General features: G+C 63.1%; 1 protein-coding gene across 1 annotated transcript; it reads right to left on the bottom strand.

Annotated features, from left to right (window-relative positions):
* Positions 1 to 177: 177 nt before the first annotated feature.
* Positions 178 to 6,754, bottom strand: CALML6 (calmodulin like 6). Its single transcript, XM_070403098.1, has 6 exons — positions 6,720 to 6,754; positions 2,040 to 2,087; positions 918 to 1,092; positions 667 to 811; positions 447 to 547; positions 178 to 370 (listed from the first exon to the last, which is right to left on the bottom strand). The coding sequence occupies exons 2-6, from the start codon at positions 2,040 to 2,042 to the stop codon at positions 324 to 326; spliced, it is 471 nt and encodes a 156-aa protein (XP_070259199.1). The 5' UTR covers positions 2,043 to 2,087; positions 6,720 to 6,754; the 3' UTR covers positions 178 to 323.
* Between the last annotated feature and the right edge of the window lie 7,766 nt (positions 6,755 to 14,520).

The raw sequence follows: 14,520 nt of genomic DNA, 5'->3' as shown, positions 1-14,520 counted from the left end.
AGTGCTTGGGCCCGACCTGCACCAGCCTCACCTTCGGGCTGCGCTTGTGGGATCGGGTGTCACAGCAGGTGCGGGGCTGTGCGCCCTGGCTGCCTCTGGGAAACCCTCCCCTTTCCAGACCCACATCTGTGCCAGGCGGGGGCGGGGGAGCCACAGGAGTCTGGCGGGCGCGTTTATTGGCTACTTTTCGGGGGTGGGTGGGGCAGGTGGGTGGAGCAGGGCAGGGCAGGTAGGGTGGGGCAGGGCAGGGCGTGGTAGGTGGGGTGGGGCTCGGGGGTAGCGGCTCCTGGTCGGGCAGGCCTCCCAAGGCCTAGCAGCGGCTCCTACTGGACCAGCTTGAAGGACTCTCCGGTCATCATGGCCACGAACTCTGGCAGCAGAGGGACAGGTCAGTGCCCAGCCTGCCTGGCTGTGGGCTCCCTGCCCCCCCCCCGTCCCCCCCTCACCCTCGTAGTCGATGGTCCCGTCCCCGTTCTTGTCGGCCTCCTTCATCATCAGCTCCGCCTCCACCTCATTGAGGGGCTCGCCCGCATTTGTGAGCACATACCTGCAGGGCCCCCCAAGCCCCCAGCCCTGAGTGGCCGCCGGCAGGCAGCGCCCCCCAAACCCCCAGCCCTGAGTGGCAGCCCACAGGCAGCGCCCCGCCCACCCCCAGCCCTGCCCTACTTGAGCGTGTCCCAGTCGATGTAGCCCTTGCCCTCCTTGTCGAAGACCTGGAAGGCGGCCCGCAGCTCCCCCTCCTGGTTCTGGGACTTCTCCCAGTAGATGCCCATCAGCGCCAGGAACCCGTCGCAGTTGAAGAAGCCTTTGTCTGCAGGGGCGGGGGCGGGGGGGGGGGGTGCAGGACGTTCCCTGAGGGCCCGGGCGCAGCCGCCCCCCTCACAGCCGCCCCAGGCCCCGCACGCGTGCGGCCTCACTGTCTCGGTCCACGTCCTTGGCCATGGAAGCCAGCTCGCTCTTGGTGGGGTTGATGCCCAGCAGGCTCATGAGCCGCTCCAGCTCGGCCGTCTTCACCTGCCCGTTGCCCTCCTCGTCGAACATCTCAAAGACCCCCTTGTACTCCTTGATCTGCTCGGCGGTCAGGCGCTCGGTCTGCGGGGACATGGGGACCCGCCGCCAGCTTCACAGGGGCCCTCTGCCCCTCGGTCCAGGGAGGTCTGAGACCCCAGGACACGTGGCACAGACCCCCTGCAGAGTGTGTGGTTTAGAAAGGACGCCCCCCCACCCGCCCTGGTCGGTGTGGCTCAGTGGGTAAAGCATCAGCCTGCGGACCGAAGGGTCTGGGTTCGATTCCGGTCAAGGGCAGGCACCTGGGTTGCAGGCTCCTTCCCGGCCCTGGTCGGGGCTCGTGTGGGAGGCAACCAATAGATGTGTTCCTTTCAAATCGATGTTTCTCTCTGTCTTTCCCTCTCTCTTCCACTCTCCCTAACAATCAATGGGAAATATCCTCAGGTGAGGATTAAAAAATAAAAATAATAAAACATTAAAAATAAAAAGGAGGCCCAGCCCAGAGCCAGCCCCCAGACCAGGGGGAGCAAGTGGTGGGTGTCCAGAGATGGGTGTGGCTGCCAGGCAGCTTAGGGGAGGGCCCTGGGGTGGGGCCAGCGCACAGGTCAGCCCTGAGGGAGCAGGAGCTGCAGGCAGGGCCACAGCAGGGGACACAGGTGAGAGCAGGTGAAGGGCACCTGGACCAGCGTGGGGAGGAGCCTGACAGGGTGGAGGCTGGGGGGGAGTTGTGGGGGGCGCGGGGGGGGGGGGACTTCCTGGCCACACACAGATGTGGTTTATGGCAGAGCCTGTCCTGGCCCCATCTGCCTGCCGCCTCCATGGCAGCTTCCTGAAGGGAGGTACGGTCTCGGCCCCCACTCTGCCCTCTCTTCCAATCTTGCTGGGCTTCTTCCTCGGTCCCGGGGAGACCCTCACAGCTCGGGGTCCCACCATCCCTGCACCTTGGGGCTCTGTCCACCGTTGTCCCAGGCTCTGCCCCCAGCCCCACTCCCCACCCAGCAGCCCCGGGACTCTGCCGGGAGCAGCCTTACCATGTCTGCGGCCGGCCGAGAGGACACTGCACAGGGTCACCAGAGCTGCTGTGGGCAGAGCACAGGGCAGAGGCGGCCGCGTTTATCTGGGCCTGGCTGCCTGGGGTCCCTGGGGCCCAGGTCCCAGGATCCTTTTATGGGCAGGAGATCCTGCTGCCCTATTTCGGGACAGTCTTGGCCCTTCCCTGCATGGCCCCTCCTGGCTCTCCTCGGCCTGAGCATCCCCTCACCCTGGAGCCCCCCTCGGACCCTGGGCCCCAGCAAGAATGGACGCGTAGGGCCAGGGGCACAAGAGAGGCAGTTCTCTCTTCACCGTGTCCCCGCCTCCCCCTCTGTGGCAGGACCCTCACAGTGGCTGCTGTCACCTATTTGTGAGAGTTCCTGTTGGGTGTCCACCCCAGTCAGCACCCCCCTCATGCCCGAGAGGGCCCAGCGCCCGGGCGGTGCCAGCGCCTGGCAGGTGCTCTAAACACGGGGAGGGCAGGAGGCCTCTCCCGCCACCGTCCAGGGGGCAGCTTCACGCGGCCGGGGGTAAGGGGCCAGGAGGACAGGACCAGGGCCAGACCGGCCACACGGAGGCCAGGCCAGGCCCCCTCCGGGCACTCGGCGGCTATTCTGGGGTTCCTCGGGGAAACCTGACCCCCTTCCACACAGAGCAGCCGAGATGGCTCCTGAGGGAGCTGGAAGCCAGGCCGTTCAGTGACAAGATGTCACAGCTGCACACACACCTGCACACGTGCTCAGCCCCGAGACACACGCACCCACCCCACCCGCCTCCCAACACCTCAGCCTGGGTCTCCCGTCCCCCCTCAACTGAGCACCAGACCTGTGGAGGGGGCTCCTCCCACCCCTTCCAGTCCCTGCCCCCAGGGATAGTCCCAGACAGCCCCCACTCGGTTCCCATCACTGTCCCCCATCCCACCCCTTGTGTGTGGTCCCCAGTCTCTCACACACACACACACACACACACTCACACACACACACACTCACACACACACACACACACACACACCTGCCCCAGACTGGGCCGCCTGATGAATCTGAGCAGGTGAGCCATGCCCTGTCTTCCCCTCCCCCCCCTACCCCCGCCTCCCTGAGCTGGCTCCAGCGTCCAGCGTCCACCGAGGCCCAGGCCAACTGCTGAGGCCACAGATTTGTGCTGACGGGACAGGGTGGCTCCCTCGGGCGCCAGGTCACGGCGGCCAGGCTGGAAGAGAGTCCTGCTCCGAGTCCCCGAGTCCCAATACCTCACTCCCTTGAAAATCCCAAACCACAGGCATCGGAAGTGGAACGCCATTTCAGGGAAACTCTTCGCATCCAAAAGCCCAAACAGTGACACAGTGTGTGGAGAAGACAGGAAGGGAGACAGCCCAGCGGGCGGGAGCCCCGGGCGGAGGAGAAATCAAGGGGGGTAACTTCACGTCACTCTACGAGGCTCTGGCGCCCCAACACTCGTCTAGATCTCGCTCTGAGGTTTTTCCCATATATTTATGGATTCAGTGGTGAAATTTACATAAAATATTACTCATTGAACATTAATTACATACCACAGTGTTTTTATTTTCTTTTTAGAGAGACAGGAAGGGAGAGGGAGAAAAAGAAATGTCAAGGCAAGAGCATAAGACTGATTGGCTGCCTCCTGTACGCCCCCTACTGGGGATCACGCCTGCAACCTGGGCATGTGCCCTGACCTGGAATCGAACCAGTGACCTTTGGTGCACAGGACAAGGCCCAACCACCTGAGCTACACCAGCCAGGACAACAATCTTTATTTATTATTATTACTAGGGGCCTGGTGCACAAAATTCGTGCACATTAAAAGGGAATTAATTAGAGGAAATATTTTAATATTGCTATTTGCCCTTTCTCTATAATAGAAGTGTCAGAGATGAAAATTAGTAAAATGTATATGAAAATCTTCCTCCCGTCAGAGTCTGGGGCACACCACGGGACCCAGAGTCAAGTCCCCGCCCACCCACATGCACCTCGAAATTGTGCAAGACCCAGACCCAGTGGCCCCATCCCCATTGGGCTAGATCCAGACCCGGCCAGCCCCACCCCTGTCAAGCCCCTGGCACAGCCTCAGGTCCTCCAACAAGCCCCGCCTCTGCTGTGGGCACAGCCAATTGAGTGAGGGTTAATTTGCATATTACGCCTTTATTATATAGGATTATTATTAGTAGTAGTGATAAAAACACACCTCATAGCCCTGGCTGGTGTGCTCAGTGGTTAGAGTGTCGGCCTGCGGACCACAGGGTCTCAGGTTCAATTTCCAGTCCAGGGCATGTGCCTGGGATGCAGGTTCGATCCCGGGCCCTGGTAGGGGCCCATTTGGAAGGCAACCAATTGCTGTGTCTCACATGTTTCTCTCTCTCACCCTCTCCTCCTTCCCTCTCACTCTCTCTAAAAATCAATAGAAAAATACCCTGGGGTGAGGATTAACAACAACCAGAAAACACACCATACAGAATTTACCCTCCTAACCCTCTGCGGGCACAGCTCCGGGACTCAGCACATTCACGCGCTTCGCAGCTGTCACCTCTGCAGGGCTGTCCATCTTCCCAAACCGACACTGTCCTGCTCCAGCGCTCACCCCGCCTCCCCCGCCTGCACCGCCGGCTGCTCTCTGTCCCTGGACCTGCCGCCTCCAGGGCCCCCGGGGAGTGGAGTCGCACAGCCTCTGTCCTCCCGAGCCTGGCTCATGTCGTGGAGCACCACGTCCCCGAGGTCCAGGCCCGTCGCGCGGGGTCAGAACTTCCTTCTTTTTTTAAGGCTGGGTAATAATATCATTGTATGTGCTATTAGTCAGGATTCTCCACAAAAGGCAGCCAATTACATATAGATTTATTATTATAGGGACGTGGCTCACGTGGCTGTGGAGTCCAAGAGATTCCAGGACCTGCCGGCTGCGAGCAGGAGGCCCAGGAGAGCAGGCGGTGAAGGCCGAGAGCCAAGAGCGCACATGTCCGAGGCAGGAGAGGGACTCGCAGCTCAGCCCGTGCCTTTGTGTCCCATTCGGACCCGCAGAGCTGGCGATACCCGCCCTCTTCCTCCCTCGTCGGCAGATGCAAAGGCTCATGCCTTCCCCAGGCGCCCTGGCCCACACCCGCCTCCTCCTCACTGTGTCCCACCTGACACCTGGCCCCGCCCCTCCCCGGCACTGGCCCCGCCCCGGCACCTGGCCCCGCCCCTCTCCAGCACTGGCCCCGCCCCTCTCCGGCACCTGGCCCCGCCCCGGCCCATCGCTGGGTCCTGCGCCCTCCATGTCATTCCCTGACATTCGGTCTCAGGTTTTGCCCGGCACTCGGCCCCGCCCCGTCGCCAGGCCCCGCCCCAGGTCCGCCAGACCCCGCCCACTCTGGGCCCCGCCTCTTTCCGTCAGTTGGTCCGGCCCCGTCACTCAACCCTAACCCGGAAGCGGCGAGCCGGCGGCCACTCCGCGCGTGAGCACCAGGCGGCGCTCGTGAGCCGCGCGGAGCCGGCAGGGGCGGGGCGGGGCGGGGCGGGGCCCGCAGCAGTTCCGGGTCTGGTTTGAGGTCGCCGTCCCGGGACGGAGCTGGGCGGGGCCTCCGTCCGGAGTCCACCGCCCCGGCCGCGTCCGGTGCCCCGGTTCCAAGCTCCGCCCCGCCCTCGGAGCCTCCCTTTGGGCTCCCACAACCGCTAGGACCGAAACACAGGGGTGGCTACCCCGCTCCTGTTCCGCAGAACGTGGGGCGGGCCCGGCCGCGCAGATGCGGAGCCTGCGCTGATCCCGACCGTCCGGGCCGCGGAGAAGCCCCCGGGCGACCCCGCTGTGCGCCCCGGGGACCCCGTGCGGACCCCGAGCGAGCAGGCCCGGGGCAGGCTGCCTCCGAGGCGGCTGTGCCGCAGGGGCCGCGGCCTGCGAGCTGAGACCCCGCCGCCGGCCCAGCGGCCTGTGGGACCCGCCCCGTCCAGGCCCCTGCACCGCCCAGCGGACCCCCAGCAGCCCGGCCCTGGCCCCCTGCTCCTCCGCGGGCCCGGGGGCTGTCGTGTTCTGTGGCTCCGCCTTGTCTTCCTGGGTCTCGGGTGCATGTGGCCACACAGGCCCTCGGTCCGAAAGCTCAGAGGTTCTCGATGCATCGGGAGCCTCAGACCCGCCGCAGCGAGTTCCAGGGGCGGGGCCTGGAGGGCTGTCCTGCACGAGCGGGAAACTGAGGCTCGAAAAGGGGGAAGCCCTTGCCAAGGGGGGTGCTGCCTGTCCGGCCTCTGCGCAGGGCCTGGCCTGGGGGCAGCACCCTGGGCCCATGGCGGGCAGCGCCAGGCAGCAGGGGCGGCACCATGGCCCGGCCTCAGCGTGACCCACAGCCCCTCACCCTCGGTGGGTGTTTCTCCCCCTGGTCTCCCTCAGAGGTCTCCCCACCTGAGTGCCCACCCAACCCCGGCCACCAGGGGCTGTCCGAGGGCAATGGGGCCAATCAAGTCTGACCTGCAGGCTCCGCCGCCCCCAGGGGCACCCAGCGCAGGTGAGAGCCGGGGAGAACAGCAGACAGTCCCAGGCTGACGTCAGGGTGAGAGCTCCCGGGCCCTGGTGCCGGGCAGCACCCCTGGGCCCCAGCGCTGGTTTCCAAAACACCCAGGCCTGCAGGTCCCGCCACCCAGGAGGGACCAGCGGTGCTTCCAGTGCCACCCAGCACCCCGCTGCCTGGGGTCCCAGCCCACCTCCTCCTTCACCTTCAGGCCTCTGAGCTCTGAGCCCGCCCCCTCTGGCTCCACCCTCCCCAGGTCTGCTGGCCCCATTCCTGCCCGCTCTGCGCTCTGCTCACTGTTGCGCCTTCCACGCACACCTTGCATCATCTCCCCGGTGGCAGGTGGGCTGGGCCTCAGGGGCAGGAGCCCTGTGACAAACAGCCCCCAGGCCCTGGAGCACAGCAGAGCTGAAGTCCAGATGGAGGTCCCCTGTGGAGGCCCTGCAGGACTGAACCCCGGGACTGGGCCTGGGGACGCTGCAGGGTGCACTGGGGCCCGGGCATCTGCTGTCTCCCCCACCCTCACCCCAGGGCACTGGCTGTGGTCCCCACCTGACTTGCCTGGTGGCCTAGGGCCGAGGGGCAGGAGAGCACAGTAGGGACCCAGGGACCCTCCCACAGCTATCTCCCTGCCCCCCCTCCCGCCCACACCAGACCCCAGACACTCCCTCAGCCCCCGGCACCCACCCCCACTTCCGAAGGTGGATGGAGGCAGGCGCTGAGCTGCCCGAGGTCCTGACAGGCTGGCGTCCCGAAAGGGGCAAAGGCAGAAGGAAGGCAGGCTCAGAAGGCAAGAGGGCCCAGGTCACCTGCCTCGCCCGGGGGGGGGGGGGGGGGGGGACCCGGGCTGAGCAGTGTCCCCGGGGCTGAGCAGTGTCCCCGGGTGAGCAACGGAAGTAAGGGCGCTCAGCGGGATGAGACTCGGGGGCCTCCAGGAGTGAGACCCCTTGCAACACCTGTGTCACCAGCAGCTGGCATGGCCACCGTATCCAGAGCCTCTCCAGGCTGCGCCAGGGCGAGGAGGCCCTGCTCTGCAGACAAAACCAGGCACCGGGAACTATGAAGGCTCTAGGACAGGGGTCCTCAAACTTTTTAAACAGGGGGCCAGTTCACTGTCCCTCAGACCGTTGGAGGGCCGGACTATAGTTTTAAAAAGAAAAAACTATGAACAAATTCCTATGCACACTGCACATATCTTATTTTGAAGTAAAAAAACAAAACGGAAACAAATACAATATTTGTATTTGCATGTGACCCGCGGGCCGTAGTTTGAGAACAGCTGCTCTAGGAAGTGGAAGATGGCAGCCATGTGGGGTGAGCAGGTGCTTTGCTAGGGGGCCTGGGGGAGGAGCACTGGGCCGGAGGTGAGGGACAGAAAGGGTCCCCTCCTTCCTTCTGAGGCGCCCCCAGGCCCGGCACTCAAGGCCTAGCCGCGTCCTGCCTCCTGGCTACGTTACACATGCGCCCTCAGCCCAGCTCTGGGCCTCGTGCTGGTCCCTGCTGCCCTGGCCGCGTGACCCTGTGGGGGTTCCGAACCAGCCACCCCAAGATGTGCCTCAGTGATGTGGACATGAAAAACGTCCACGCCTCGGCCCTGGCTGGGTAGCCAGCTGGTTAGAGCGTCACCCGACAGGCCGAGGCAGGTCTGGCTCCCCGGGCAGGGCACCTGCGGGAATCAGCCAGAGACTGCAGCCCAGAGAGGAACAAACGTCGATGTCTGTCTGTTTCTCTGTCTCTCTTTCTCTCTCCCCCCACCCCACCCATTTCCTTTCTCTCTAAAAATCAATCAATAAAAAATTCCCCCCCAAAAAAGTCCCAGTCTCTAGATAATTTTTTATTTTTAGTCCTCACCCAAAGATATCTTTATTGATTTTAGAGTGAGAGAGAGAGAGAGAGAGAGAGAGAGAGAAACATTGAGTGGTTCCCTCCTGTACGTACCTCAACCCGCAACCTCCCTGAGCCACATCAGCCAGGTGAGAGCTTTTATGAGTTTATTTGAACCAAACTGACAACAATTGCCGGGGAAGCAAATTCTCAAAGGATTGAGAAAAAGCTCTGGAGAGTGAGTTTTCCAGCTTATTTAACATCACATGGAATCCCAAGGGACCCTGAATAGCCAAAGCAACCTTGAAAAAGGACGCAGTTGGAGGTCCCACGCTTCCTGATTAAACCGACGGCAAAGCCACGGTGATTGCACCAGCTGGTGCTGCGGACAGACAGACAGAGGCCGGTGGGACGCACGGAGCCCCGAAATCAGCCTCACCCCTGTGGTCACATGGATTCCCACCAGGGGCCACGGCCACGGCCACGGCGGGAAAGGACAGTGTCCTCAGCAGATGGCGCCGGGAGGACGGACGGCCACGCCGCAGGGCGAGGTGGGGCCCGACCTCGCACCACACACAAAAGTAACTCAAAATGGGTCAGAGACCCAAGCGTAAGACTTCAGACTATAAAACCCTGATAAGAAGGTGAAGGAGCAAGTCCCCGTAAAATCAGGTTCGGCGATGGCTCTTCAGCTCTAACTCCAAAACCACAGCAGCAGAGACAAGAAAAAGAGGTACATGGGCTTCCTCAAAACGAAACGTCTGTGCCTCGGGGACACCATCGACAGAGTGAAAAAAACAGCTGACGGAGCAGGAGAAGAATATTTGCAAATCGCATACCTGACACGGGTCTAGTGTCCGGAATATACGAGAGCTCACAGCCCCTCAACCTCACAGTCCAAAACAAGCTCAGCCTCCTCGACGGGGCTCAGGGGCTGAGTGTCGACCTAGGAACCAGGAGGTCACGGTTTGATGGTTTGATTCCCAGTCAGGGCACATGCCCGGGTTACGGGTTCGATCCCCAGTGCGGGGCGTGCAGGAGGCAGCCGATCCATGATCCTCTCTCATCATTGATGTTTCTATCTCTGTCTCCCTCTCCCTTCTTCTCTGAAATAAATAAAACATTTTTTTTTCTAAAAGACAGACAGTAATAAGTGTTGGCGAGAACCCGGAGCCATCAGACCCCATGTGTGGCTGCAGGGGTGTACACCAGTGGGCCTGCCGTGGGAGACGGAGTGGCAGTTGTCGGGTTAGCGTGCCCCCTGACCCCGCAATCCCACCCCTAAGCAAATACTCAAAAGAACTGGAAACAGCCTGACCGGTTTGGCTCAGTGGATAGAGCATCGGCCTGCGGACTCAAGGGTCCCGGGTTCAGTTTCGATCAAGGGCATGTACCTTGGTTGCCGGCCACGTCCAGGGTGGGGGGTGTGCAGGAGGCAGCTGATCGATGCTTCTCTCTCATCGATGTTTCTAACTCTCTATCCCTCTCCCTTCCTCTCTGTAAAAAATCAATAAAATATATTAAAAAAAAAAAAAAAAGAACTGGAAACAGATGTTCAGAGCAGTTCTAATCACTGAGGCCGAAAGGCAGGAACAGCTCACGTGTCCATCAGCGGTGACAGGCAAACGCGTGTGGTCCGTCAGCCTTAACAGGAGCGAAGCCTGACACCCACGACCACGTGGAGGGACCTGAGAGCGTGGTGCTGAGAGAGGGAAGCAGACGGGACAGTCACCCCAATGCAGGGACAGACAGCGGGTCAGTGGCTTCGGGGCCGGGGGAGGGGGGCGCAGAGGGGAGTGCTGCTCAGGGTGTGGGTTTTCTCAGAGGTGATGAGGATGGTCTGACACTAGACGGAGGTGCTGGCTGCGTGATCACGTGATTTGTAAATGTCACTAAACTGGACTCTTCAAAGGGTTTAAGTGATAAATTTTACCACAACGTAAAACGAACACGTAGCTGATGAGACAGAAACTACATAGGGAGCCGGTAGTCCTGGGAGGGCTTGAGAGGCGCCCCCCAACTCCCCTTCCACCCCTTCACCCCCACCCCCACCCCCATTCCCCCACTCCCTCACCCCCAGGTCAGGGGAAGCGGGACACCCTGTGCGGAGGAACTTCCCTGTGGACACCTCCTGCTGGGCTGAGCAGAGGGGAGGGTGGGGACATGGCCACTCGGGCACAGGGCTGACCTGCCCCCTCAAGGGAGGGGCAATATAATGGGGTCTTTCATACACACACACACACACACACACACACACACTCTAGAGGCCTGGTGCATGAATTCGTGCATGGGTGGGGTCCCTCGGCCTGGCTGGCGATCAGGGCCGTGTGAGATTGGCCAGGGGGAGGGACCGCAGGAGGTTGGCTGTGGGAGCTCACTGACCACCAGGGGGCAGCTCCTGTGTTGAGTGTCTTCCCCCTGGTGGTCAGTGCATATCATAGCGACCGGTCGTTCGGCTGTTCGGTCCGTTCAGTAGCTTAGGCTTTTATATATATAGTTATTTATTGATTTCAGAGAGGAAGGGAGAGGGAGAGAGAAAGAGAGCAACATCAATGATGAGAGAGAATCATGGATCGGCTGCCTCCTGCACACCCCACACTGGGGACTGAGCTCACAACCCAGGCCTGTGCCCTGACTGGGAATCGAACCGTGACCTCCTGGTTCATAGGTCAAGCCTCGGCCGAGCTGATGGGGTCTTTCTGATGGAGATTCTGGTCCCTGCAGGTCTGTGACCTGTGAAGAGAGACCATGGGGCAGTCAGGACAGCAACCAGGATGTAGGCTCAGAGGAAGGGCCGTTCCTTCCAGGAACCCAGGGCCGGGGTGCCATGTGACAACACCCCGGTGGTGGGTGTGGCGAGACAGCTGTGACCTGGGCACCCCCCCCCCCCCCCCCCCGTGGCATCTTTGCATCAGGAGACCTCGGGCAGCTTCCTGGGGTGAGAGGGCAGTTCCAGGGCAGCTCTGAGTCTGTCTTTGAGCTGTCACTGTCCTGGGGGGCCTGCCAGGGCTCAGGAGGGCTTCGCTAGGCACCCCCAGGGCTGGACTGCACACCCCCCCCCCCCCCCCGCCCCCCGCTTGCTGGTGCCACAGGTGCACGCTGTTTCCCTGGCAGGTGCTGGCAGTGGGAGACAGGGAACCTGAGGACAGGAGGCTTGGGAGCAGCAGGGCGGGGGCGCCAGAGGGGTCTCCAGGGCTCAGAGCCCAAGGCCTGGCCCAAGCGGTGGCTGCCTCTGCCCTCCAGCCTCCCTGTCCCCTCATTTCTTGGCGCATTGGTGGCGGGCAGTGTCTGTGTGTGCCCTTTCCTGGCCCTTGCCCACCCCCTCCCTCATCCCTCCCTCCCTCCCTCCCTCCCTAGGCCCCTGCGTGTCTGCATCACACTTCCAGTGCCCCCAGCTGCGCAGGCCCAGGCCCAGGATGTGCCTCGGGCAGAGCCGTGCACTAGGCTGGGCTGGCGGCTGCCCCGCCTGCTGCAGGCAGCTGCGGGAAGCTCCGAGAACAATTGTGGCCTCCCTGCCAAGGAGCCGCCCAGGCCCCACAGGAAATGGGGCCGGGGTGGGTGGGAGCACTGACTGCCCCTGGGCCACTCCTGATGCCCCCCAGGCTGCCGTAAGGGTTGGGGCAGAGTGCAGGGGGCAGGCTGGAGCCTGCCCAGCCCTGTCCCTCCAGGCTCTGACCCAGCATCCGGTTTTCCCGGCCCAGAGGCCAGAGGCAGGGGCCGGCCAGGAGGAGCCCGGAGCCGGGGCCTGTGCTGCCTTGGTCCTGCTTTTAGCCAACAGGCGGTGGGGACGTGTTTGTTTCCCTGCCCAGCAGCCTGCCTCCCTGGAGACGGCCCTTAGCTGTGGGAGCTGGGGGGTCCCAGTAGGGCCCGAACTCTGGCTCCTCCACCCCCTGCCTCCAGGACCACACGGGACCCGAGTGCAGCCTTTCAGAGGCCTCGTGGGTCAACACGGGCCACTCCAGAGCCTGTGGAGCCCCGTGGCTTCTAGGCTGGCGGTGACAGGAGGCGGCCATTCCCCGCCAGGCAGAGAGAGAAGAGGAAGCACCACGGGAGGGGGTGGGAGCAGAGTCAAGTAGGGAGCCTCACAGCCTCGGGGTACGCCTGGATCCAGCCATGCCTGATACCCACCATCTGCACATGGACTCGTTCCCTGAGCCAGTCAATTGCCTCTTTTCACATCGGCTGGTTTGAGCTTCTGCCACTCGCTGCCCTAAGATCTGATGAGTCTCCCCGCTCGCGGTTGCCTCCTTCTCGGTTAGAGAGGTTTGTGCTCTCAACCAAAGGTGCCTCGCTCCACGAACTCCCAATGGGGCCGGGCCTCGCCTCTCCCATGCCTCCCCTGAGGGATGTCCAGTTCCTGACCAAAGGGGGTGACCAGGAGGGTGCCAGGCACAGGGGTCAGGTCACAAGAAGCATGGCTGGGGCTTGGGGACAGGAAGGGGGGAGGGGGCTGCTTCTACTGCACAGGGGGAGGGGGCAGGGGTCCTTCAGGGTGCCGGCAGCAGAGGCAATGCCAGCACCCTCCCCACACCAGCCTCCGCCCCCCTCAGCACCCACACGGCTCCTCTCGCTCCCTCGCTGCCTGCTACACTGGCCACCCCACCCACCCCGTGTCCGGGCAAGTGTACACCCCTGGCGCCCGTGTCTGCTGAGAGAAGTGGCGAGGAGCGGCCTCCTCACTATCCTGACCCCGTTTGTCACCAAACCCTGCGTCTGGAAGCCGCGGGACTAATTATCGCGTCTGGATCACCTACATTCCGCTCCCTCGCCCTCCTCCCTGGTCCTCTGGGGCTCCAGGCAGGTCAGGCTCCTGCCTCACTTACCGGCAGCGGCGCCAGGCCCCACGTGGCTGAGGCAGACCTGGCCCCGCGGGACCCCGACAGACCCTGCAGGAGCCCCCTCGGCTCCCAGACCCTTCAAAGCCGGGCCTGCTGGGTCCTACTTATGTGCACAGATTGCTTGAATAATTTACGTTTCAAAAGACCTAGTTCCCCGTCAGGCCGAGTCCTGCGGAAGAGCAGATGGGGTGGGGGTGCATCTAAATTATGCATTTGCGCCCCCCAGGTTTCCAGTGAAGGCCTGGCTCTCAGCCAGGCACCTGGGCAGCCTCCTTCCCCCCGGGGCCCTGCAGCTGCCATCGGCCTGGCCCTGGGCTGGACCTTGCTGGCGGGTGCAGCTGTGGACTCGGGGCCACAGGCTGGTCGCTCAGCCACGTCTCCGGAGGAAGGGCGTGAGGCTGGGAAATCAGGAGCCTGGATTCTGCCGCCTGGGCAGGAGCTCACGCCCGATCCACCACAGGCCTTGGTTTACCCCCCCCGTGGAGGAGGGGGCCAGGCAGCAGCTGGGGCCAAAACTGTAGGAGGCCTGGGTGGGCGGGAGGGAGGGTAAGGGCAGGGAGAGCAGGGTCCCCACAGTGGCCTTCAGACCCTGGAGGTCCCGTGGGTTCCTGAGAGCTGACCACGCCCCACTCACGTGTCCCAAAGCCAGAGGCCCTGCCGCCTGGGCACTGGTGTGGGAAGGGGGTGCCTGGGCCCCTCTGTGCACAGCAGAGAAGGCCGAGAGCCCGGCTGCACGGGGGACCTGGGATCAGGGACCTAGGCCCCCTCCTCCTTCCCCTCACCTTTGCCCTCACACCCGCCCATAAACACATAAAGGAGGACTTCAGGTCGAGGCCACAGGGCCAGCTCAGGGAAGGTGCTGCCACACCCTGCAGACCTACCGATTAGCTGGGGTGCCGGGGCGGCCCCCGAAACCCTGGAACCACTGGGGTGGGCAGTGGTCCAGGAGCCCTGCCCTGCAGCCCTGGTGCAACTGGGGAGGAGCCCGACCCGGATCATGGGGCGGGGGCAGGAGAGCCTGGGCCAGGCCTGTGAGGGCCCCGGACGCAGGCAGGCCTGCAGCCTGGTGCCGCCATGGCCCTGGGGTGAGGGTTCTGAGGGTCCCCAGGCCTCCTGCCATCCCCACAGACACTCACCCTCCAGCTCCCCTGGCTGGTGGGCCTCCACCCACATCCCACCTGCTCCATCTCCTCCCCGTTCCTCTCCCATCCTGTCTGCTGAGCGTGGTGGCCTCCGCGTGTAGGGAGCAGGGAGGCCCCACAGCTCGGAGGCAGAGGGACCTGCAGGTTAGATGTGTGTGTGTGGGGGGGGTGGGGGGTGGGCAATGCCAGC

This window comes from Myotis yumanensis, unplaced genomic scaffold, assembly GCF_028538775.1.
Source record: "Myotis yumanensis isolate MYYU_CA2020_CCGP unplaced genomic scaffold, mMyoYum1.0.hap1 SCAF_2, whole genome shotgun sequence".
Lineage (NCBI taxonomy): Eukaryota > Metazoa > Chordata > Mammalia > Chiroptera > Vespertilionidae > Myotis > Myotis yumanensis.
Note: the sequence above shows the minus strand (reverse complement) of the source record. Positions and strands in the feature narration are given on the sequence as shown.

Excerpts from the sequence above, each read along its gene's own strand:
- CALML6 (XM_070403098.1), bottom strand. Across the intron at positions 812-917 it reads CAAGGACGTGGACCGAGACA|ACAAAGGCTTCTTCAACTGC; the intron begins GTGAGGCCGCAC and ends CCGCCCCTGCAG. Across the intron at positions 548-666 it reads ATCGACTGGGACACGCTCAA|GTATGTGCTCACAAATGCGG; the intron begins GTAGGGCAGGGC and ends GGGGCCCTGCAG.